Source organism: Hyperolius riggenbachi, chromosome 8 (genome assembly GCF_040937935.1).
Source record: "Hyperolius riggenbachi isolate aHypRig1 chromosome 8, aHypRig1.pri, whole genome shotgun sequence".
NCBI lineage: Eukaryota > Metazoa > Chordata > Amphibia > Anura > Hyperoliidae > Hyperolius > Hyperolius riggenbachi.
In genome coordinates this window covers 280,834,221-280,857,100 of record NC_090653.1, presented here as the reverse complement: position 1 = coordinate 280,857,100, position 22,880 = coordinate 280,834,221, and the positions used below count along the sequence as shown (strand labels likewise).

The 22,880-nt window shown below is 46.2% G+C and overlaps 1 protein-coding gene across 4 annotated transcripts in view; it reads right to left on the bottom strand.

Moving 5' to 3' along the window:
• SLC2A8 (solute carrier family 2 member 8) overlaps window positions 1-22,880 on the bottom strand; it is a 124,657-nt gene that overhangs the window by 79,821 nt on the left and 21,956 nt on the right. For all 4 annotated transcript variants that reach the window (XM_068249013.1, XM_068249014.1, XM_068249015.1 and 1 more), the window contains exons 5-7: window positions 18,659-18,870; window positions 9,091-9,240; window positions 3,886-3,994 (exon numbers count right to left, since the gene is read on the bottom strand). In XM_068249013.1, the coding sequence (XP_068105114.1) occupies window positions 3,886-3,994; window positions 9,091-9,240; window positions 18,659-18,870 (471 nt within the window). The remainder of the gene's footprint in view (window positions 1-3,885; window positions 3,995-9,090; window positions 9,241-18,658; window positions 18,871-22,880) is intronic.

The following is a 22,880-nucleotide window of genomic DNA, read 5'->3' as shown; positions in this document are numbered from 1 at the left end:
ATAAGAAGTGTCTGATGGCCTCCAAGCCTTTGATGTGGGGTATACATGTGTACAAGGAGCATACATCTAGGGAAGCCCAATAATATTCTTTTTTCCAAACATAGTGTTTGATAATTTCTAAAGTGTGTAGGGAATCTCTAGTATACAATTCTGTGCGTTGTACTATTGGTTGCAAGAAATAGTCAACATAATCAGATATGGGTGTTAATATACCTTCCATCCCTGCAACAATAGGCCGCCCTGGTGGCTCCACTGTACTTTTATGGATCTTTGGAATGTGATAAAGATATGGAATTAATGGATTCTTGGGTTTGAGGAAATTGCACTCATCCTTATTTATAATATCATTGGTGATTCCATCATCAAGGATTTTTAACAGATCTTTTGAGAATTCCTGTGTTGGATCTTTTCTCAATTGCACATATATATTGGGGTCCTGAAGCAATCTCTCCCCTTCAGCCTTGTATTTGGTGAAATCTTGTATCACAATTCCCCCCCCCCCTTATCCGCTTGGCGGATCACTATGTCACTATGAAAAAGGAACTGGCCAATATTGCTACAAGATCCTATAATGAGAGATCTGTTGCCAGAGGTGCCCCAAGTCATCTATAGGAAAGCAAAATCCATAAAAAACATAATTGCACCAAGCAGAATTGATGTGAAAGAACCCATTACCTGGTTGAAAAGTAGTGTGACGGGAAACTACAAATGTGGATCAAGTAGGTGTGGTTGTTGCCAATTTATGTTACATAGACTTAAAAATATTCCAAACCTGGAAGGTCCCCCCCCTACCTCTGAAGCAATTTACAAATTGTGCGACTAAGTTCGTCATCTATTTGTTGCAATGTGGCTGTAACAAAAAATATGTGGGAAGAACCACTCGTGAACTCAGAACTCGGTTGGGAGAACACAAATGTAACATCTTGTCTAAATCCGAAAAACATAGTGTTCCACGCCATTTCAACCAATGCCATCAAGGAGATCCTGGAAGCTTAACAATTACTGGTTTAGAACATATAGCTGATTCCGTCCCCATGGGCCTGAGATACAAAAAATTATGCGAGAGGGAAGTTTATTGGATCTTCAGATTAGACACACTATCCCCGAGAGGCCTCAATGAAGATCTGGAAGTTTAAAGTCTTGCCACTTGAAACCATTTCTTGATTCCAAATAGAGTAAAAATCAATAGGGCCCCACCAAAGTCACATTATTTCGGAAAAGTGTGTCCATAGCACTGTATGTATGAGTATGTGTGTAATAGGGTAGTGTTGGTCATGATTGGGTGGAGAGAAAGACAACAGTATAAGGAGTATACATATGTGAAATGGGAGTTTTTTCACATCAGTTTAAGGCTCTACAGCTTGCCTGTGTTATAGGTTGTACTGTATGTTAATTGGTGCTATACCTTCTGTAACTCTTGCCGGTGGAAGATTGCACTATAGGCAGAGAGTTGCATTTTCCAGCTAGGTATAGAGCCTGGTGCGTATTAGAGCACCTTTCCCAGCTACCAGATAGCTGGCCACTGGTGGCTGGGAATTTATATTTGGATGGAGTGTATATATTGCTTCAAATGTTCTCCTTGTTTTTGACCAATAATGGATCAAATTCCTGCTGTGTTGGAGTCCCTGCGACTTGTGGACACAGGTGTCCGCGGGAAACAGGAACACCATATTCTTATAAATTATTTGAGTGAGATATCTCACATATGTATCAATGTTTTACTTTGAGTTTTAATGGTCTATACAGTCACTCAGGGTCAGCAGTCATGTGGTGTCCACTGTTCTGTCAAGGGACACTAGAATTTAAATGATCCATAGACATGTGAAGTTTTGTCTGCAGTAGAGTCTGAATCCACCCACTATTGTTATGCTGAATGTACAGGTTTTTACTGACACAGTCTCTAAAGTTGAAAATGTATAGTAGCAGCTGCAAATTAATTTTTAGGCGGCTCATTTATTATATTATGTTAATGACACTTTTTTCTATCCGCTTATCTATTATTTATATCATATAAGTGGTTTTAATCTATTGGTGCCTTCTTGAAGGCTGGAAATGGATGATAGTGGCTGCATATGATCTCTCTCTGGCAGCTCATTTATTGTTCATATGATGTCAATGATATCTTATTTATTGTTCATTTATTGTTTGTTTATGTATCATTTATAACTGATGGAGGGCTCTCATCGTATGGTGCCATCTATGGGCTAATGAATATGCGCATTATTTTATAGGTTTTATGCACACTTCCCTCTATTCCCTCATCAAGGTGAATATGTATGGTTTTACCTGCAGTAAGGTCTGTTATAGCGTTGCGCACGAAGACCACATGAAGAGGTATTTTCTGCCCATATAGAGTTTGGTTTTTTCTGCATAGGAAAATGTATATGTACTGTATGGTTTTAGAAATGATCGAGGGAAACTCGGTCTAGTGAAATGCAGGTGTGTTTTTAACTTTGTAGCTGATTTGCTACGTTTTACAAAGAAATTCATTTAGGTAATTCAGTAATCCACGTACTGTGGATGGATGTTTTTACTCGTCTCAATAAAGTTTAATTGTATTTGTATCCTACCACCGCCCCCTGGCCACTGTTGCCATGGGGGCGAATCTATGTATACTGCACTGTCTGAAGGAAACGTCACCTGAGGAAGGCGTGGACTAACGCCGAAACCGGTAGTGACATCAGACAGTATCAGCGGCGCACAGCTCTCTCCCCAGACGGACGTCCTCCTGCAAAACCATCTGCACCACCCGCCCTGGCCAGGCAGGATTAGGCTGAGGTTTCCCACTGGTGGATGTAAAAGCAAAGCGCAGCATTATCATTGTAATTGTAAGTTTAACTTTTTATTTGCGTGAATTATTTACATCTGGGTTAATGCACCATTGGAGCGCTCTCTGTCTCCCCCTACCCTCTTGTGTTTATCAGTAACTGGCTCCATCCAGTCAAGGAGAGCAGCACCTGGGGCAAATTTAAAGGGCCATTACTGTTTTGTTTTAGCGCAAGTGTGTTATATACTTTTTTCTCCTCCTACTAGCCACTGGGCTGTAATGAGACCCTCCTGCTGGTCACTAGGCTGTACTGAGACCCTCCTGCTGGTCACTGGGCTGTACTGAGACCCTCCTGCTGGCCTCTGCACACAGGCCTGTATAGGACTCCTCTTGCTGGGCACTGGTCTGTACTGAGACACTCCTGCTGGCCTCTGGCACATTGGCCTGTACAGAGCTCCTCCTGCTGGCCACTGGGCTGTACTGAGACCCTCCTGCTGGCCTCTGGCACACTGGCCTGTACAGAGCTCCTCCTGCTGGCCACTGGGCTGTACTAAGACTCTCCTGCTGCCTCGGACACAATGTGGACAGAAGTGGAGACAACTGCGTTAGTGGGCTCAGGCCCTAAGGAGATGGATAAGTCCAAAATTTGTCAGATCTATGAGCAACATGGGAGAAAAAAAATAAAATAGTGCATGGAGCTTGCAGAAAGGTCAGGGATGACTCATCAGATGACGTGCAGCAGGGGGAGGCAGAAAGCAGGGAGGAACAGCTGCTGTATTGTCGGCCTCTTCCTGCAGCACAATATTCCTCTAACTAGACGAATAATTAGAAAGGAGCAGGAGAGAGACAGCACAGCTGTTTCTACATGAGACAGGGAAAAAAGATTAGTACTTACGAAAGGAACTTATCTCTTTATTTAAATTGCATTTTGAAAAAGGGCCACAGAACCCCTTTAACTTACCTATGCCGACGCCTATAGCCGATGCATTCCACAGGCGGCGGCATAGGTAAGTTTACCCCCCCCCTCTGCCGCGGGCAGCGATATCTAATTTAAATTTCGATTACAAGTAGTTACCATCACTAGTCCCACAATAGAAAAAGAAAATAAATTCAGATACCTGAAACAATGAGTAACAATTTCCTCCCCGCCTTGTCCATGATGAGCGCTGCCACCGCTGTGAACACCACCTGAATGAGGCCCACGATGACGGACGCCAGGCTACTGTTCTGAAATACATTATTGTTATTATAGGAGGGATAAGGTCTCATTCACGCTACACAGCGCATCATGCACAGAAGCGGTTTCGTCAATGCTACCCCAACGCACGGCATGTGCAGCGTGGTCTGTTATAGTGCAGCCGTTGGTGGCTGCAACACAAGAGAACCCAACGGGAAAACGTGTGCATTAAAGGGAATCGGAAGTGAAAATAAACTTGTGATATGAATTGTATGTGTAAATACAGCTAAGAAATAAAACATTATTTTCACAGATATCAGTCTCATATTGTTTCCAGTACAGGAAGAGTTAAAGGATACCCGAACTGACATGTGACATGATGAGATAGACATGTGTATGTACGGTGCCTAGCACACTAATAACCAGGCTGTGTTCCTTTTTTTCTTTCTCTGCCTGAAAGAGTTAAATATCAGATATGTAAGTAGCTGACTCATTCCTGACTCAGACAGGAAGTGACTACAGTGTGACCCTTACTGATAAGAAATTCCAACTATAAAACACTTTCCTAGCAGAAAATGGCTTCCGAGAGCAAGAAAGAGGTAAAAAAAATTTCTGATCAGTGAGGGTCACACTGTAGTCACTTCCTGTCTGAGTCAGGACTGAGTCAGCCACTTACATACCTGATATTTAACTCTTTCAGGCAGAGAAAGAAAGAAAGGAACACAGCATAGTTATTAGTGTGCTAGGCACTGTACATACACATGTCTATCTCATCATGTCACATGTCAGTTCGGGTATCCTTTAAGGAGCTTTAGTCGTTATCTATGCAAAAGAGCTTCTCTGCAAAAGAGCTTCGTTATCTATGCAAAAGTTCAGAGTCAATAAGCCTGCTCTGTGAAAACATTTAGAATGCTGACTAGTGTGGAAACTGCAATTATTAGAGAATGATGCAATGTTATAAAAAAAAAAAAAAAAAAAAAAAAAAAAAACCTATATAATCGGAAAATAAAAATATTACACTATTTTCTTTGCCACTAATGTTCTATTAATTATTCGTAATACACAACCAATTCAGTATATCATGAGGTTTGTTTTTTTTCACTACAGTGCCTCTTTAAAATGTCCCCAGATGCGTTACATCGTAATGCGCAGGAACGCCCAGCTGTACTGGAGGGTAACATGCAAACCTATTAGCATGCGGATCCCACGTTATGTGCAGAGCGGCATTCATTCACAGCAGCGCACATACGGCTTTATTCAATTCACTTTTTCCCCCCACGTTTGCTCCTAGGTGACATTTTCACACTTTATTCATAAAATGCCTTTTAAAGAAAACCTGTAACGACAAAAAAAAGTTCTCCTTTAGGATACTCACCTCGGGTGGAGGAAGCCTCTGGATCCAATAGAGTCTTCCCCCGTCCTCCTGTGTCCCATGGTGGTCTTGCTCCGAACAGCGGGATGTAAATATTTACCTTCTTGGCTCCAGCGCAGGTGCAGTATCCGCTCTCTGCTCAGAGATAGGCGGAAATAGCCGATCTCTGTCGGGACACTCTACTGTGCAGGCGCAAGTCTCCTGCACCTGCGTAGTAGAGCGGACCCGACAGAGATCGGCTATTTCCGCCTATCTTTGTGCTGAGAGCTACAACAGCGCCCCCGCTGGAGCCAAGGAAGGTAAATATATCAAGCCAGGCTTGTCGAGCCAGGATTGCGGGACGCTTCGGGGCAGCCAGCGCTGGATTGGCTGCAGCTACAGGGGAGGGGGAAGCCTCATCGGGACCCTGAGGCTTCCCACTACCGAGGTGAGTACCCCCCAGCGGAACTTTTTTTTTGTTACAGGTTCTCTTTAAAGAGACTCTAATAAAAAAAAACCAAAACTCCTCTAGGAGATACTTACCTCAGGAGGGGGATGCCTCTGTATCCTAATGAGGTTTCCTCCATCCTCCTAAATCTCAGGGATCCAGCACTGGCTCTCCTGAACCCACAGCCAACAAAGGATGTCGGCTGTGGCGCAGCAGCACCTACAATACTTACCTTCCCCGGCTCCAACACAGGCGAAGCAGCACCTACAATACTTACCTTCCCCGGCTCCAACACAGGCGAAGCAGCACCTACAATACTTACCTTCCCCGGCTCCAACACAGGCGAAGCAGCACCTACAATACTTACCTTCCCCGGCTCCAACACAGGCGAAGCAGCGCCTACAATACTTACCTTCCCCGGCTCCAACACAGGCGAAGCAGCGCCTACAATACTTACCTTCCCCGGCTCCAACACAGGCGAAGCAGCACCTACAATACTTACCTTCCCCGGCTCCAACACAGGCGAAGCAGCACCTACAATACTTACCTTCCCCGGCTCCAACACAGGCGAAGCAGCGCCTACAATACTTACCTTCCCCGGCTCAAACACAGGCGAAGCAGCGCCTACAATACTTACCTTCCCCGGCTCAAACACAGGCGAAGCAGCGCCTACAATACTTACCTTCCCCGGCTCCAACACAGGCGAAGCAGCGCCTACAATACTTACCTTCCCCGGCTCCAACACAGGCGAAGCAGCGCCTACAATACTTACCTTCCCCGGCTCCAACACAGGCGAAGCAGCGCCTACAATACTTACCTTCCCCGGCTCCAACACAGGGCGAAGCAGCACCTACAATACTTACCTTCCCCGGCTCCAACACAGGCGAAGCAGCACCTACAATACTTACCTTCCCCGGCTCCAACACAGGCGAAGCAGCGCCTACAATACTTACCTTCCCCGGCTCCAACACAGGCGAAGCAGCGCCTACAATACTTACCTTCCCCGGCTCCAACACAGGCGAAGCAGCACCTACAATACTTACCTTCCCCGGCTCCAACACAGGCGCAGTAGCCACTTTCTCTTAAAGCTCCGGTGGAAATAGCTGAGGCAAATCGGGTCCGCCTTACTGCGCAGTACTGCGTCTATTTCCACCGGAGCCCAAGTGCAGAGCCGCGACTGATCACAGTAGGTAAATATTAACCTTGTTGACATTCAGGGGGCTCCAGCATTGAATCTTAGGTGGCTTAGGAGGACAGGGAAACCTCATTAGACCCCAGAGGCCTCCCCCTCCCGAGGTAAGTATTTTTCCTTACAGATTTAAGTCACCAGCAAGCAAGAAAATACTCAGAATACGTTGACAGCACCTTTTCACCTACTAACTGCAGAGTGCTACAAAGTTATTTTAAAGTGTAACTGTCGGGCATAAAATCAAAAATCATTTCTTTATTTTTCTCTGGTAGACAAGTAATAAGGATGCCAACCAGGCAATTTAAAAGATAAAATCACTCTTACTTTTCTTGTTGATAAATTATCATTCCCCAGTTTACCTGACTCTTATTTGGTACGTTGCCGCACAAAGGAAGTTGCAGGGCATGCTGGGTTGTCTTTTTTTTGCTTCTCTGCTTTCTGCTCAGACTTAAAGTGTACCCGAGGTGACATGTGACATGATGAGATAAATATGTGTATGTACAGTACTAAATATATTAATAGCCAGGGTGTTTTACTTGTTTTATTTTGCTGCCTGAAAGAGGTAATTTTTTAAGGATGGAAGTGGCAGCTTTTGTCTTGTCAGTAGCTTGTCAGGAATATTGTAAACATCGCTGATAAGCAAATTACAGCTATAAAAGTTTTCCTGGCAGAATACATTTTTCTACATGTTTCTGAGAGCAGAGGGAGAGAGAAGGGGTCAATATAGTTCATGTATTTTCATTTAGGGACACTTAATAGACTGTAACTGAGCAGAGACAACAAAACATTTAATCTACTTTATAAATGTTTAAATATAAAATAAAATCCTGGGATGACTAAAAAAGTCCTTTTTAGGAGTAGGAGGATAAATATAATTGTTTATCTCATCATTTTATTTTCACTCGGGTTCACTTTAACTAATGCAGCCTGATTGGCTGAAGCCTCTTTCCCTCCCACTGGGCGGTGTTTCCGCCGACAGTAGCGCGTGTGTATGCGCTGTCGGCGGACTGATAAGGCTCAGGAACAGGCTTATCAGTCCGCCGACAGCGCGTACACACGCGCTATTGTCGGCGGAAACACCGCCCAGTGGGAGGCAACAACGGACCTGTCGTTGCCTCCCGTAGGACGTATGTACGGGCCTTAAAGAGACTCCATAACAAAAATTGCATCCTGTTTTTTATCATCCTACAAGTTCCAAAAGCTATTCTAATGTGTTCTGGCTTACTGCAGCACGTTCTACTATCACCATCTCTGTAATAAATCAACTTATCTCTCTCTTGTCAGACTTGTCAGGCCTGTGTCTGGAAGGCTGCCAAGTTCTTCAGTGTTGTGGTTCTGTGATGCATCTCCCCCCTCCAGGCCCCTCTCTGCACACTGCCTGTGTATTATTTAGATTAGTGCAGCTTCTCTCTGCTCTATTATCTTTTACAAGCCGGATAAATCCTCCTCTGAGCTGGCTGGGCTTTCACATACTGAGGAATTACATATGGGGAGAGCTGTCTGCACTCTGCAGGAAGAAACAGCCTGACACTTCAGTGGAAGATAGCTGCAGGGGGAAAGAAACACACAAATGATCTCTTGAGATTCAAAAGGAAGGGTGTATACAGCCTGCTTGTGTATGGATGTATTTTCTATGTGTGGACATACAGTACATCAATCTACTTCCTGTTTTGGTGGCCATTTTGTTTGTTTATAAACAAACTTTTTAAAACTGTTTTTAACCACTTTTAATGCGGCGAGGAGCGGCGAAATTGTGACAGAGGGTAATAGGAGATGTCCCCTAACGCACTGGTATGTTTACTTTTGTGCGATTTTAACAATACAGATTCTCTTTAAGGGAGGAAATGACATAAGGATTGGCTTCAGTTAAAATGGAGAATCCTAAGAAGGATTTTCTCTTTCTTTTTTTTACTATAGAAGAATCACTAAAGTCAAAACGTGGACAGTACAATACATGTGTTATGTAAGCAGAGCAAGTATTTATCTACTTATATATGTGGTTTTTTTTCTGAGATAGTACGGCTGACAGCTCCTCTTTAAACAGAAGATGAAAAATGATCTCCTAGAAGAAAAAGTGAATTGAATAAGGACCCATAGTGTGAATGAGCCCCAATGTCAGCGTCCTTCACACCCACTGTCCTCCGCGACAAACACGTACCTTGAAATTAGCTTCTTCGAAGATCATGTCGGCATAGAACATGATGGCGTTAATGCCACTGAACTGCTGGAAGAACATGAGGGAAACACCGATGAGGAACGGTTTAAAGATGGCCGGGTTCCTGAAATCCACCATCTTCAGGCCTCCTTCCTGGTCAGACATAAACACTGATCGTTATCCTATTATTATGATTATAGATTTATATAGCGCCAGCATCTTCCGTGGCGCTGTACAACAGAATGCAAGCTCCAGTATAATCTCATTATAATAAACTCGGGTATAGTGAATCCTGATTTGACAAAGACCCACTGGCGTGCCGAAACGCGTTGTCATTATCACCCGGCACACGGAGCTTGCCTGGACTCCAGACCTACCACGGACCTTTGTTGTTGTCCCATGCTGGCCACGGTCGACGTCCGAGGAGTGGAACATTGAGCATGTGAGATATGCTTGCAAATTTATGCAATCTTGTACTTGCATTTCTTTTGCAATTTGCAAATTGAATTAAAGGTATTGCACCATAGAGGCGTTCTCTTCTCTCTCCTTTTTCGGGTATAGTAAACTACCTCTCCAGGTCCCAGCCAATTTCCATTATAAGTCTATGGGAGCAACGTCTGGTATAGTAAACTCGGATATAATAAACATTTGGGTATAGGAAACTAGTTTTTTGGTCCCTACGTGACTCTGGATGTAGTGAAAAGTGGGTGGTGCATGTGTCAGTGTGCTCTCTTCACGCTGGCAGGTGAGCTGATGCCTGAATTGGGTGCAATGAATACTATTTAGCAAGGATGCACACTTGGTGGATGGGCTACAAGGTCTAGCATACCTTAGGGCTACATAGCCAGGCTACACGAATCCCAGGCTGGACAAATCACAGCATGCCTCCTGTGACTGGGTAAGACAAAACTTCATGTTCTCACTCGGGCCAATCATGCAGCCTCTTTCCAAAATGCAGCAATTTTCATGCAGTCCAACCCATGCTAAGTCCCGCCCGCGGAGGTATCGGGACTTAGCACGGGCTGGACTGCATTATGGAAACTTCTGATATAGTAAACCACTTTTCCTGGTCCCTTGGAGTGTACTATAATGAGATTCTACCGTATAATAATAAAATATAAACACTATAACAGTTAAAGGACAACCGAGGTGACATGATGAGATAGATATGTGTATGTACAGTGCCTAGCACACAAATAACTAGGCTGTGTTCCCTTTGTTCTTTCTCTGCCTGAAAGAGTTAATTATCATCAGGTATGCAAGTGACAGTTTCTGTCCAGGTAAGGACTGGGGCAGATTGTAGTATAACCCTCACTGATAAGTAATTAAAGCCATAAAACACTTTCCTGACAGTAAATGGCTTCTGAAAGCAGGAAAGAGATAAAAAGGGTCAATAATTCATAGATTTTAGCTCTGGCATACTTCAATGAAGGCGTCATTGAGCAGAGACAATGAAACAGTAAAAACTTAAAACTAGATTTAAATATAAAATAAAACTGTGGGATATCTAAAAAAGTCATTTTTAGGAGAAGGAGGACAGATACAATTGTTTTTCTTATCAGTTTAGTTTCACCTCGGATGCCCTTTAACAATACAAGACAAAGGTGGACTACAGCTGATGCAGGGAACAAATCAATCAGGTTTTACATAACGGGGGAAGATACTGTATGCACACACATTACACAGCATTGTGAGATGAAGGGGTAAGAGCCCTATTTGGCCTCACAGTCTAATGCTGGGTACACACGTTACGGTTTTTCATGCGATTTGGCAACCAGATCGTTTTTCGGCACGATTTCGCACTCAATTCTGCGCTTAATTCTCTTATCTTCAATCGTTTTTCTTATCTTTTTCCATTCTCCGCTATGAGAAATCGAGCGCGGAAACGATTGGAAGCAATATCTGACATGATGGATTTTATCTATCGGACCCATCTATCGCACGGAAAATCTTACCGTGTGTATTAGGCATAAAGCATACATGTCAAACTCCGGCCCACGGGCCAAATCTGACCCACAGAGCCATTAAAGAGACTCTGTAACAAAATTCTCAGCCTTATTCCTTCTATCCAATAAGTTCCTATACCTGTTCTAATGTGCTCTGTCTTACTGCAGCCTTTCCTAGTTGCACAGTGGCTGTGTTATCTCTGTTATATGATCTAATCTTCTTTCCTCTGTCGGGCTCAGGCACTCAGGCTTGAATGTGCTGGTCTGCTTGTGATTGGATAGAAGCTATACACACCCTCTCCAGGCCCCCTGCAGTCTCTGCATGACTCACGCTGAGATACTCTCAGCCTAATCACATGCTGTTAGCAGCTATGTCTTTTATTTGTAAACACTGCCTAAAACTGGCAAATACAAGCCAGGATTGCAGCAGGGAGTAGCAGAAACAGCACAGAGGGGCACAGGAGAACATAATGAATAGAATGGTATGCTTTTTATTGTAAGAATTTTAGAGTACAGATTCTCTTTAAATTTGGCCCTCAGGTGGTTTCCCCACTTTGCATTATATTTGGCCCACTCTTGACCCTCAGGGAAGCTATATTGGAGGTGAAGCCCTAGATCACCAGGGAAGTCATATGGGAAGGTAGGGGGAAAGCACTAAACACTAGGGAAGTGTATAGGGGAGGGTGGGGGCCTCTAGACACCAGGGAACTGTATAGGGGTTGGAGAGGAGGGGGGGCATTAGACACCTGGGAACTCTATAAGGGAGGGAGGTGGCCAATAGACATTGAGGTTGGCCCTTGACTTGGTCCCAGTGTACATTTTTGGCCCACTTTGTATTTGAGTTTGAAACCCCTGGTCTAAAGGGATAGAACAATAGGGGAAGAAAGCTGTGTATGAGATGGTATAGTGGTAAGAGAGTATGCTTGCCTGAAGAGGTGAGTTTTCAGATTGCACCTAAAAAGGGTAAGTGTGGGTGAGTGGCAGATGTGTTGAGGGAAAGAGTCCCAGAGGAGGGGAGAGGATCGAGAGAAGTCTTGTAAGCGGGAGTGACAAGAGGTGGCCATAGAAAAAGACAGGAGAATATTGTTAGTAGAGCGGAGATTGCATGTAGGGTGGTATCAGGAAATAAGTTTATTTCGATGGGGAGGAGCTAGGTTGTGGAGAGCTTAGTAGGTGAGAGGATTTTGAATTGTATCCTTGGTGTAACTGGTGTGGAGTTTTCAATATATTTGCAATAAAAATTCATAATAAAGTTACATTTACATAATCCAATATAAAGCTAGTGATAGGTTCTCTTTAGCGTCAGCTCGGATAGTCTAAATTTAAAACATAATTTTTAGCTCTGAAGTGCAAGAAGCTAGTTATTGGTTTTTGCATAGATAGGTAAATCCAAAGTTTGCTTTGTATGTTTAATTAAACTAGAAATGACCCAGATACAAGAGCATTTAGGGCTTGCCAAACTGACCAAGAATTTTTCTGCTGAAATATTGTTTTTGCAAAAAATATCTGCCGACTTGCTTTTTAGGATCACGCTACCTATGTAGCTGAATGATATAAAGGATGGATGGATTCTCGGAAATAAATGTGAAGCTTATTGAGAGCTGACAAGTGTGTCAGTGTATTGCTTCTCCTCATGAGGTGGGCATGAGGAGAGCCCACTCCTGAGATGCCTGAACTCCCCCACCAACTGATCCATCGCCGACCTCCAGACAAGTTACGTCATTACCAACCAGACATCCCATCTACCAATCACACACAGCTGGATTTATTTTTTTTTGCCATCATTGATGTTCTGCCAACTTCACTGCTGATCTCCTGTGGACTGCTCCTTACCAGATTGATTACTGATGCAACTTTGCTGAACCCCTTCAGCCACATCATTGGTGACATTTATCTCATCTTGGTCTAACTGCTGTCCCCCTGTCTATGCTTCCACTCTCCACACCCCATCCTACCTTATCCCATCAGTACAAATGTTCCCTCCTATTCACTCCCTGACCCCTCCACCATTTCCCAGCTATCTCCCTCCCCATCTCGCTCTCCCCCATTACCACATGCTCTACCTCCACCTCCTTCTACACCTTGTCCCCCTTCTGTTTCCCCGCACCCTCTCCCCTTCTGTCCTTAGACTCCCTTTTGGCCCTCAACCCACATGCACCTCCCTCCCCTCCCCCACACACTCTACCCACACACCCCCTCGGCATAACCTAATTCCTATCCATACTACCCCTAGGCATTCGCTCCCTGTTCCCTGTGGCCTCTGGAATGCCAGATCCACCCACAATAAGCTGCTCTCTGGAACTCGCTCCCTCCAGCCACCAGACTCGTCCCCACCTTTAATACCTTCCCACAAGCTCTCAAGACTCACCCTTTCATGCTCACATACCCCCCTACATCAGCACCATAATATGTTCTGTTAAGCCGCATCTACACGCGTAGATGCGGCCGCGATCCGGCGGCTCGATTAGTCGCCGGATCGCCTCTTCCGCGTCCCCGCTCCGGATTCGATTCCCCGCTCGTCCCCGCCGGCGCCGCTTATCTTCCGCTCGATTCCCTGCCATTGTCCCCTCGCGGGGAGCGAGCAGGGAATCGGCGGTGCGGAGATCCGTCCGGTCGGATCTTATCAATCGAGCCGCATCAGCGGCTCGATTGATAAGGAACATCGCGGCCGCATCTACGCGTGTAGATGCGGCTTTAGACACCCTCTCAACAGATGCACCTATTGTGTCCACCCCCACCCTTTAGATTGTAAGCCTCTGGCAGGGCCCTCTCCCGTAGTGTTTCCAGCTTGATTATGCAATCTTACTGACAATCACCCCTTTTGTGGACTAGAACAATCTCTATTTTGACCTATGACACTGTATTATCAAATCATTTGCATGATCTTGTTTTGTTGTGAGTTTCCTGTACGTCCTACCTTGTATGTTAACCCTTTTATCTATTGTGCAGCGATGCGTAATATGTTGGGGCTTTATAAATACAATAAATAATAATAATAATAATAATAATAATAATAATAATGAATGCTCCCCTAATTTTTAATTTAATTTTTCGCTAAGGTATCCTTTAAAATGTACCCGAGGTGACGTATTACATAATGAGCTAAACATGTGAATGTACAGTACAAAACATATCCATAACCAGGCTGTTCTATTTTGCTGCCTAAAGGCTCGTACACACGCACTACTGTAATGAACGAGGCGGGCGACAGTAGAGCGTCTGTGCAGTCTGTCGGCAGACTGATAAAGCTGTTTCTGAACAATCCACGGATCATTCAGAAACAACCTTATCAGTCTGCCGACAGACTGTACAGACGCTCTACTGTCGGGAGAACGACCGCCCAGCGGGAGGGTCTGACGGAACCGTCATTCCTGAAAGTAGAGCGTGTGTACGAGCCTTAAAAGAGTTAATTTCTAGGCATAGAAGTGACAGCTTTTGTCTTGTCAGTAGCTTGTCAGGAATATAGTACACATCACTGATAAGCAAATTACAGCCATAAAAGTTTTCCTGGCAGAATACAACGTCTGAGAGCAGAGGGATATAAAATACATGAACTATTTACCTTTTTCTAAATGTGGTACACTTAATAGGCTGCTATTGATTAGAGACAGTAAAACATTCAACCTACGGTACTTTGCAAATGTTTAACCACTTCACAACGGAGGGGTTTTACCCCTGAAGCACCAGCGCAATTTGTACATTGCAGCGCTGCTTCCATTCATTTTTTACTGTGATATGATTGGTTATTGTGGACTGGGGTCCCCATAACCAATCATTGCACTGCAGAGCGGGGGTGTGTGCGCGCGCGCGCGCGGGTCGCGGGGGCGCGCGATCGCGCGCTACACGTTTGTTTACATTCATTTGTTATCAATGGAGACTGCTTCTGTTTGAAGCAGCCTCCATTGTGTCCGCAATCGGCGCGTCTAATTGGATTTAGGAACGCTTGTTCCTAACATCCAATTAGTCACCTGCTGTGCTGGCTGGCTGGAGTGTGCGCGCGAGGTCCCCGCCCACTCCCAGCCAGTAAACAAATAAGTGCGCCTTTCTCCGTCCCTGGGGGTGAAGCAGTGCGCAGAGGGACGGAGAAATTTAGCACTGGGGGGTAAAGTGGTTAAATATAAACTAAAACCAAGGGGTATCTAAAAAAAAAAAAGTCATTTTTTAGGAGTAGGAGGATAAATACAATTGGTTATCTCATCAGTTTATTTTTACCTCGGGTTCACTTTAAAATTACAGGTCCTGATTTCAAACTTAAAGTGAACCAGAGACGAAGCACCCTCAAGTATTTTACCATATGTATCAGTGGGAACATTAGAGAAAACACCTTCCCTGCTCTCTGTTTCATCTTTCACTGATCAGCCTGCTTCTTATCAGCCCTGATAAAATCCTCGACTGAGCATTCAGTCTGGCTTTGCTCAGGAATTATTATAGCTGAGTCTGTCTCCTCTGATGTCTTTTCAAGCCCAAACCTGCCCCCTTCTGGCTCTGCTATAATCACTCAGCTATAATGATTCCTGAGCAAAGCCAGACTGAATGCTCAGTTGGGGATTTTATCAGGGCTGATAAGAAGCAGGCTGAACAGTGAAGAATGAAACAGAGGGCAGGGTAGGTGGTAGGTATATATGGTAAAATACATGAGGGTGCTTCGTCTCTGGTTCACTTTAAAGGACAACTTAAGTGAGAAGAATATGGAAGCGGCCGTTTTGATTTCCTGTTAAACAATACCAGTTGCCTAGCAGCCCTGCTGATCTATTGGGCAGCAGTAGTGTCTGAATAACACCAGAAACAAGCATGCCGCTAATCTTGTCAGATCTGACAATAATGTCAGAAACAGCTGATTAAAAGCGGAGGATCAGCAAGATAGCCAGGCAACAAGATTTGCTTAAAAGGATATAAATATGGCAGCCTCCATATACTTCTCACTTCTGTTGTCCTTTAACAGTGGCAGCCAGAGAAAGGATTTACAGAGGGGTCTGGGACTGGAGAGGCAAGAGGAGAGGTGTAACTGGCAGCCAGTGAAGGGAGTGACAGAGGGGGATAGGGCTGGAGTAGCAGGAGGAGAGGTGGATGAGGTGTAACTGGCAGCCAGTGAAGGGAGTGACAGAGGGGGATAGGGCTGGAGAAGCAGGAGGAGAGGTGGATGAGGTATAACTGGCAGTCAGTGAAGGGAGTGACAGAGGGGGCTAGGGCTGGAGAAGCGGGAGGAGAGGTGGATGAGGTGTAACTGGCAGTCAGTGAAGGGAGTGACAGAGGGGGATAGGGCTGGAGAAGCAGGAGGAGAGGTGGAGGTGTAACTGGCAGCCAATGAAGGGAGTGACAGAGGGGGATAGGGCTGGAGAAGCGGGAGGAGAGGAGGATGAGGTGTGATTGGCAGCCAGTGAAGGGAGTGACAGAGGGGGCTAGGGCTGGAGAAGTGGGTGGAGAGGTGGGTGAGGTGTAACTGGCAGTCAGTGAAGGGAGTGACAGAGAGGGATTGGGCTGGAGAAGCGGGAGGAGAGGTGGATAAGGTGTAACTGGCAGTCAGTGAAGGGAGTGACAGAGGGGGATAGGGCTGGAGAAGCGGGAGGAGAGGAGGATGAGGTGTGATTGGCAGCCAGTGAAGGGAGTGACAGAGGGGGATAGGGCTGGAGAAGCGGGAGGAGAGGTGGATGAGGTGCGATTGGCAGCCAGTGAAAGGAGTGACAGAGGGGGATAGGGCTGGAGAAGCAGGAGGAGAGGTGGATGAGGTGTAACTGGCAGTCAGTGAAGAGAGTGACAGAGGGGGCTAGGGCTGGAGAAGCAGGAGGAGAGGTGGATTAGGTGTAACTGGCAGTCAGTGAAGGGAGTGAAGGAGGGGGATAGGGCTGGAGAAGCAGGAGGAGAGGTGGATGAGGTGTAACTGGCAGTCAGTGAAGGGAGTGACAGAAGGGGATAGGGCTGGAGAAGCAGGAGGAGAGGTGGATGAGGTGCGATTGGCAGTCAGTGAAGGGAGTGACAGAGGGGGATAGGGCTGGAGAAGCGGGAGGAGAGGTGGATGAGGTGTAACTGGCAGTCAGTGAAGGGAGTGACAGAGGGGGATAGGGCTGGAGAAGCAGGAGGAGAGGTGGAGGTGTAACTGGCAGCCAATGAAGGGAGTGACAGAGGGGGATAGGGCTGGAGAAGCGGGAGGAGAGGAGGATGAGGTGTGATTGGCAGCCAGTGAAGGGAGTGACAGAGGGGGCTAGGGCTGGAGAAGTGGGTGGAGAGGTGGGTGAGGTGTAACTGGCAGTCAGTGAAGGGAGTGACAGAGAGGGATTGGGCTGGAGAAGCGGGAGGAGAGGTGGATAAGGTGTAACTGGCAGTCAGTGAAGGGAGTGACAGAGGGGGATAGGGCTGGAGAAGCGGGAGGAGAGGAGGATGAGGTGTGATTGGCAGCCAGTGAAGGGAGTGACAGAGGGGGATAGGGCTGGAGAAGCGGGAGGAGAGGTGGATGAGGTGCGATTGGCAGCCAGTGAAAGGAGTGACAGAGGGGGATAGGGCTGGAGAAGCAGGAGGAGAGGTGGATGAGGTGTAACTGGCAGTCAGTGAAGGGAGTGACAGAGGGGGCTAGGGCTGGAGAAGCAGGAGGAGAGGTGGATGAGGTGTAACTGGCAGTCAGTGAAGGGAGTGAAGGAGGGGGATAGGGCTGGAGAAGCAGGAGGAGAGGTGGATGAGGTGTAACTGGCAGTCAGTGAAGGGAGTGACAGAAGGGGATAGGGCTGGAGAAGCAGGAGGAGAGGTGGATGAGGTGCGATTGGCAGTCAGTGAAGGGAGTGACAGAGGGGGATAGGGCTGGAGAAGCGAGAGGAGAGGTGGATGAGGTGTAACTGGCAGTCAGTGAAGGGAGTGACAGAGGGGGATAGGGCTGGAGAAGCAGGAGGAGAGGTGGATGAGGTGCAACTGGCAGTCAGTGAAGGGAGTGACAGAGGTGGATAGGGCTGGAGAAGCAGGAGGAGAGGTGGAGGTGTAACTGGCAGCCAATGAAGGGAGTGACAGAGGGGGATAGGGCTGGAGAAGCAGGAGGAGAGGTGGATGAGGTGTAACTGGCAGTCAGTGAAGGGAGTGACAGAGGGGGATAGGGCTGGAGAAGCGGGAGGAGAGGTGGATGAGGTGTAACTGGCAGTCAGTGAAGGGAGTCAGTGACAGAGGGGTCTAGGGCTGGAGAAGCGGAAGGAGAGGTGGATTAGTCATGCAGTAGAGTTCATGATGGACTTTAGCAAAGACAAATGGTTAGCAGGTTGCTGTCAGCTATGCATCAGGGGCGTAACAATAGACCCTGCAAGGTGTGCAGAAGCAAGGGGAACCAGAAGCCACAGGGGGCCCCATCCTGAGAGACTGACAGCTAAGGGCAAGGAGAGAAAAAAACAAACAAAACAAAAAAACTTTCTGCTCTCTGCACAATTGTTCTAATGACTGCGTCTGCTCAGCCACTGATAACCAATCAAATAAAGTTTTGTAGACAACGATTTGTAGAAAGTCCCTAGTTAGTGTGCAGCAGGGTGTGCAGCCTTTCCAGGATGGGACCCCATTCAAAGTTTCGCAGGGGGGCCCAGGGATTCCAAGTTACCCCCCTGCTATGAATTACACACAAACAAATCTTCCTGTATCACCGAAATGCAGAAACCTACCTGCTGGTCAGAGCTTGACTCGATCTGCCGGTACTCCCACTCATGGTCCACCTCCGGCCCGCGCAGGAAGTGGAGCGCAGACAAGGCCTCGCCTCTCTTCTCCTGGTTGATGAGGTAGCGTGGTGTCTCTGGCATGAAGATCATGAATATCACCATGACGACAGGCGGAACAGAGCAGAGCACGGCCAACCAGCGCCAGTCCAGGAACATTCCTGTAAGAATTCACCGGTTACTGTGGAGATAAAGGAACCCACCAAAAACGGCTTCCCCAATCCACCAACATCCCATTACTGTAGAAAGAGACGTCCTGGGAACAGCTTCCCCAACTCACTGAAATCAAACCGCTGTACAGAACAACCCACCAAACATGGCCGCCCAATCCACCACACCAAACAGAGGGCAATCCAGACATGGCTTCCCCAATCCAAGATGGGTGGCAATAAAATGGATGGCGACTGTTGGGGGAGGTATTGTGTTTAATGTTCATCTTGTTCAGACGAAGGTTTTAAAGCGGATCCGAGATGAACAACGAACTATAACAAGTAACTTGTCTATATATTTTATCTAAAGTTTAGATAATTTACACTGCAAATCTAGCTGCAAACAGCTTCAACAGTATATGATTATTTATTCCTGTGATACAATGACAGCAGCCATGTTCTGCTTGTCATCATTACACACAGGCAAGCTGATAGAATCTCCAGCCCTCAGCCTGTGATAACTCCACTTCCCCTCTCCTCCTCCCCTCTGCTTCTTAAATCTCTGGCCAGTAACCTCCTCCTCTTGCCCAGACTGAGCTCTCATAAGCCCTTGCGACATGGGTCTGAAAGTGCCAAGGCACTGGGGAAGCTGTGGGCGAGGCTTGTTTCGTTTATAGGGAATTTGAGTATTAAAACAAAAAAATTAATGAGTATTTGGCTTTAGGAATGCCATTTAAACTTTCAGCTTAGCGCACATGTCAATTTAAAAATGGGGGGGGAGGGGTCGAGCAGGCATGTGTAGTGGGCTCTCCTCATGCCCACCCCTCCCCCCGTTCTCCTCCGTCCCCCTCTGTTACCGCGTACCAATCCCACAAACTTACCTCCTAGTCGGGGAGATTGTGACAGACTGCACAGGCATGTGCCTGCGGCTGGGAGTGCTCTGCGCATGCGCGCTGTCACAACTACGTAGTGCACATGCACAGGACGCTCCCGGTCGCTCGATTAAGGTCGCACATCCACCGGGCAGTGCCTGCGCAGTCAGCCGCAACCACCCTGATCAGGGAGTAAATTTGGGGCATCGGTACGCGGTAACTGAGGAGAACAGGGGGAACAGTGCGCATGAGGAGAGCCCACTACACATGCTTGCTCCCCCCGATGTGTGCTAAGGCATCTATTTCCCTCTCACTTCAGGTTCCCTTCCTTCAGCCATCTGATCTCAGAAAAAAAGAAAAAAAAAACATATATAAGTAGATAAATACTTGCTCTGCTTACATAACATATGTATTGTACTGTTCATGTTTTGATTTTAGTGTTTTTTCAAAAGTAAAAAAAAAAAAAAAAGACAATCCTTCTTAGCATTTCCCATTTTAAGTGTGGCTATTTTGAAGCCAATCCTGATGTCATTTCCTCCCTTACTCTCCTCTGCCTGATTTGCCCGCCCTCCACTATAGAAAGTGCATTGTCTCAGCATGAGAAATACTGGCCAATCAGAGAGGAACAGAGGTGTGGGAGGGGAAAACAGGAGAAAAAGAGGCTTCAGCCAATCAGGCTGCATTAGTTATGTCTGAGGGGAAATAGAGAAGCAAAAAAGGACAACCCAGCATGCCCTGCAACTTCCTTTTTGTGTACCTTTTTGGCTGGATGGTGTAAATGGTTAAGGGCTCTGCCTCTGACGCAGGAGACCAGGGTTCGAATCTCGGCTCTGCCTGTTCAGTAAGCCAGCACCTATTCAGTAGGAGACCTTAGGCAAGTCTCCCTAACACTGCTACTGCCTATAGAGTGTGCCCTAGTGGCTGCAGCTCTGGCGCTTTGAGTCCGCCTGGAGAAAAGCGCAATATAAATGTTACTTGTCTTGTCTACCAAATTTTGTGTGTACCAAATAAGAAGGGTAAACAGAGGAATGATCATTTATCAACAAGAAAAGTAATTTTAACGTTTAAATTAAATTTTAAACTGATTTTAACTTTTGGATTGCCTGGTTATCATCCTTATTACTTGTTTGCCAGATAAAAATAAAGAATTGATTTTTTATTTTATGCCCGACAGTTACTCTCTAAAGCACAGGTGTGGAACTCCAGGCCTGGAGGGCCAGATCCATGCCAGTGTTTAGGATGGACTGAGAAAGAGAGGAATGTGTTCTACCTGATGGACCTCGCCTTTCCCGATTCAGGCCCACCAATTCATTTGAGCTGTATCAAAAATGCGTGAGGACCTCGGCCCTTGAAGGACCGGTTTGACATCCCTGCTTTAAAGGGAACTTGAAGTGAGAAGGATATGGATGCTGCCATATTCATTATCCTTTAAAAAATACCAGTTCCCTGGCAGGCCTGATGATCTTAATGGCATCAGTAGTGTCTGAATCACACCCCTGAAACAAGCATGCTGCTAATCTTGTCTGATTTTTGTCAGAAACATCTACTGTAATCTGCATACGTGTTCTGGGTCTACTGCTAAAAAAATTGGAATCTGAGGCATTGTTTATTGTTTAAAGTGGACCTGAACACTTGCACAGGACAGAAGGAAAACACAGAGAAATGCACCCTGTATGTATTTAGAGAGTTTAGCCTGTCTAATTCCCCTTCATCTGTGACTAATCACAAGTTGTAATTTGATCTCTTCATATGTGTCAGCTCAGGAATCTCCTCTGCCATTATTTTATTTAAGTATGTATATAGCGCCGACATATTACACAGCGCTGTACAGAGTATATTGTCTTGTCACTAACTGTCCCTCGGAGGAGTTCACAATCTAATCTCTACCATAGTCATATGTCTATGTATGTATCGTGTAGTGTATGTATCCTAGTCTAGGGCCAATTTAGGGGGAAGCCAATTAACTTATCTGTATGTTTGTTGGGATGTGGGAGGAAACCAGAGTGCCCGGAGGAAACCCACACAGACACGGGGAGAACATGCAAACTCTTTGCAGATAGTACCCTGGCTGGGATTCGAACCTGGGACCCAGCGCTGCAAGGCGAGAGCGCTAACCACTACGCCACCGTGCTGCCCCATGGCAAAGCAGCTAATTTGTAAACACAGGATGTTAACCTTATGTCTGGTTCCATGAAAGCAGGAAGAAGACTCACTGCAGATTTATTGCAGGATATGTATCAGCTGTAACAAAGATTTTTTTTCCTTTAAAGGCTATTATGCTGTTGCTTATCTTCTAGAGCAGAGAGGAAGTTCTGAGTTCAGGTCCGCTTTAAGATTAAAACATACCTAAACTGGAATACACATTACAGCAGTACTAATTAAAAGCAAGGAAATATTAATATATGAGAAATAAAAAATGTGCTGAAATAAATTGGGGTGGAGCACTCACAAGTCTCTAAATAAACTGTCTGCTAAAAGAATTAAAAAATATGTCAGTCTCCACTGTCCTCACTTCAAGTTCCCTTTAAGAGGCTAGCCCACTGCAGAATGTGCTAGAAGTTCCTACCAGATGCCTGTAAGTAGACTGTGTGAGGAGGAAGATGCTGGGGTTGGTGCTATGCTTGCAGCTACAGATGTGTGTTACTGAGAGATTTTTCTGGTCAAATGTAAACATTTTGTCACAAGATGCCCCCATGTGGCATCTACTGCCCCCTGGTGTCTGTGTCATACCTGCAATGCGCCCATGTGGCCTCTACTGCCCCCTAGTGTCTGTGTCATACCTGCAATGTGGCCTCTACTGCCCCCTGGTGTCTGTCATACCTGCAATGTGCCCATGTGGCCTCTACTGCCCCCTGGTATCTGTGTCATACCTGCAATGCGCCCATGTGGCCTCTACTGCCCCCTGGTGTCTGTCATACCTGCAATGTGCCTATGTGGCCTCTACTGCCCCCTGGTGTCTGTGTCATACTAGCAATGTGGCCTCTACTGCCCCCTGGTGTCTGTGTCATACCTGCAATGTGCCCATGTGGCCTCTAATGCCCCCTGGTGTCTGTCATACCTGCAACGTGCTCATGTGGCCTCTACTGCCCCCCGGTGTCTGTGCCATACCTGCAATGCTCTCATGCGCCCTCTATGGCCCCCCATTGTCTG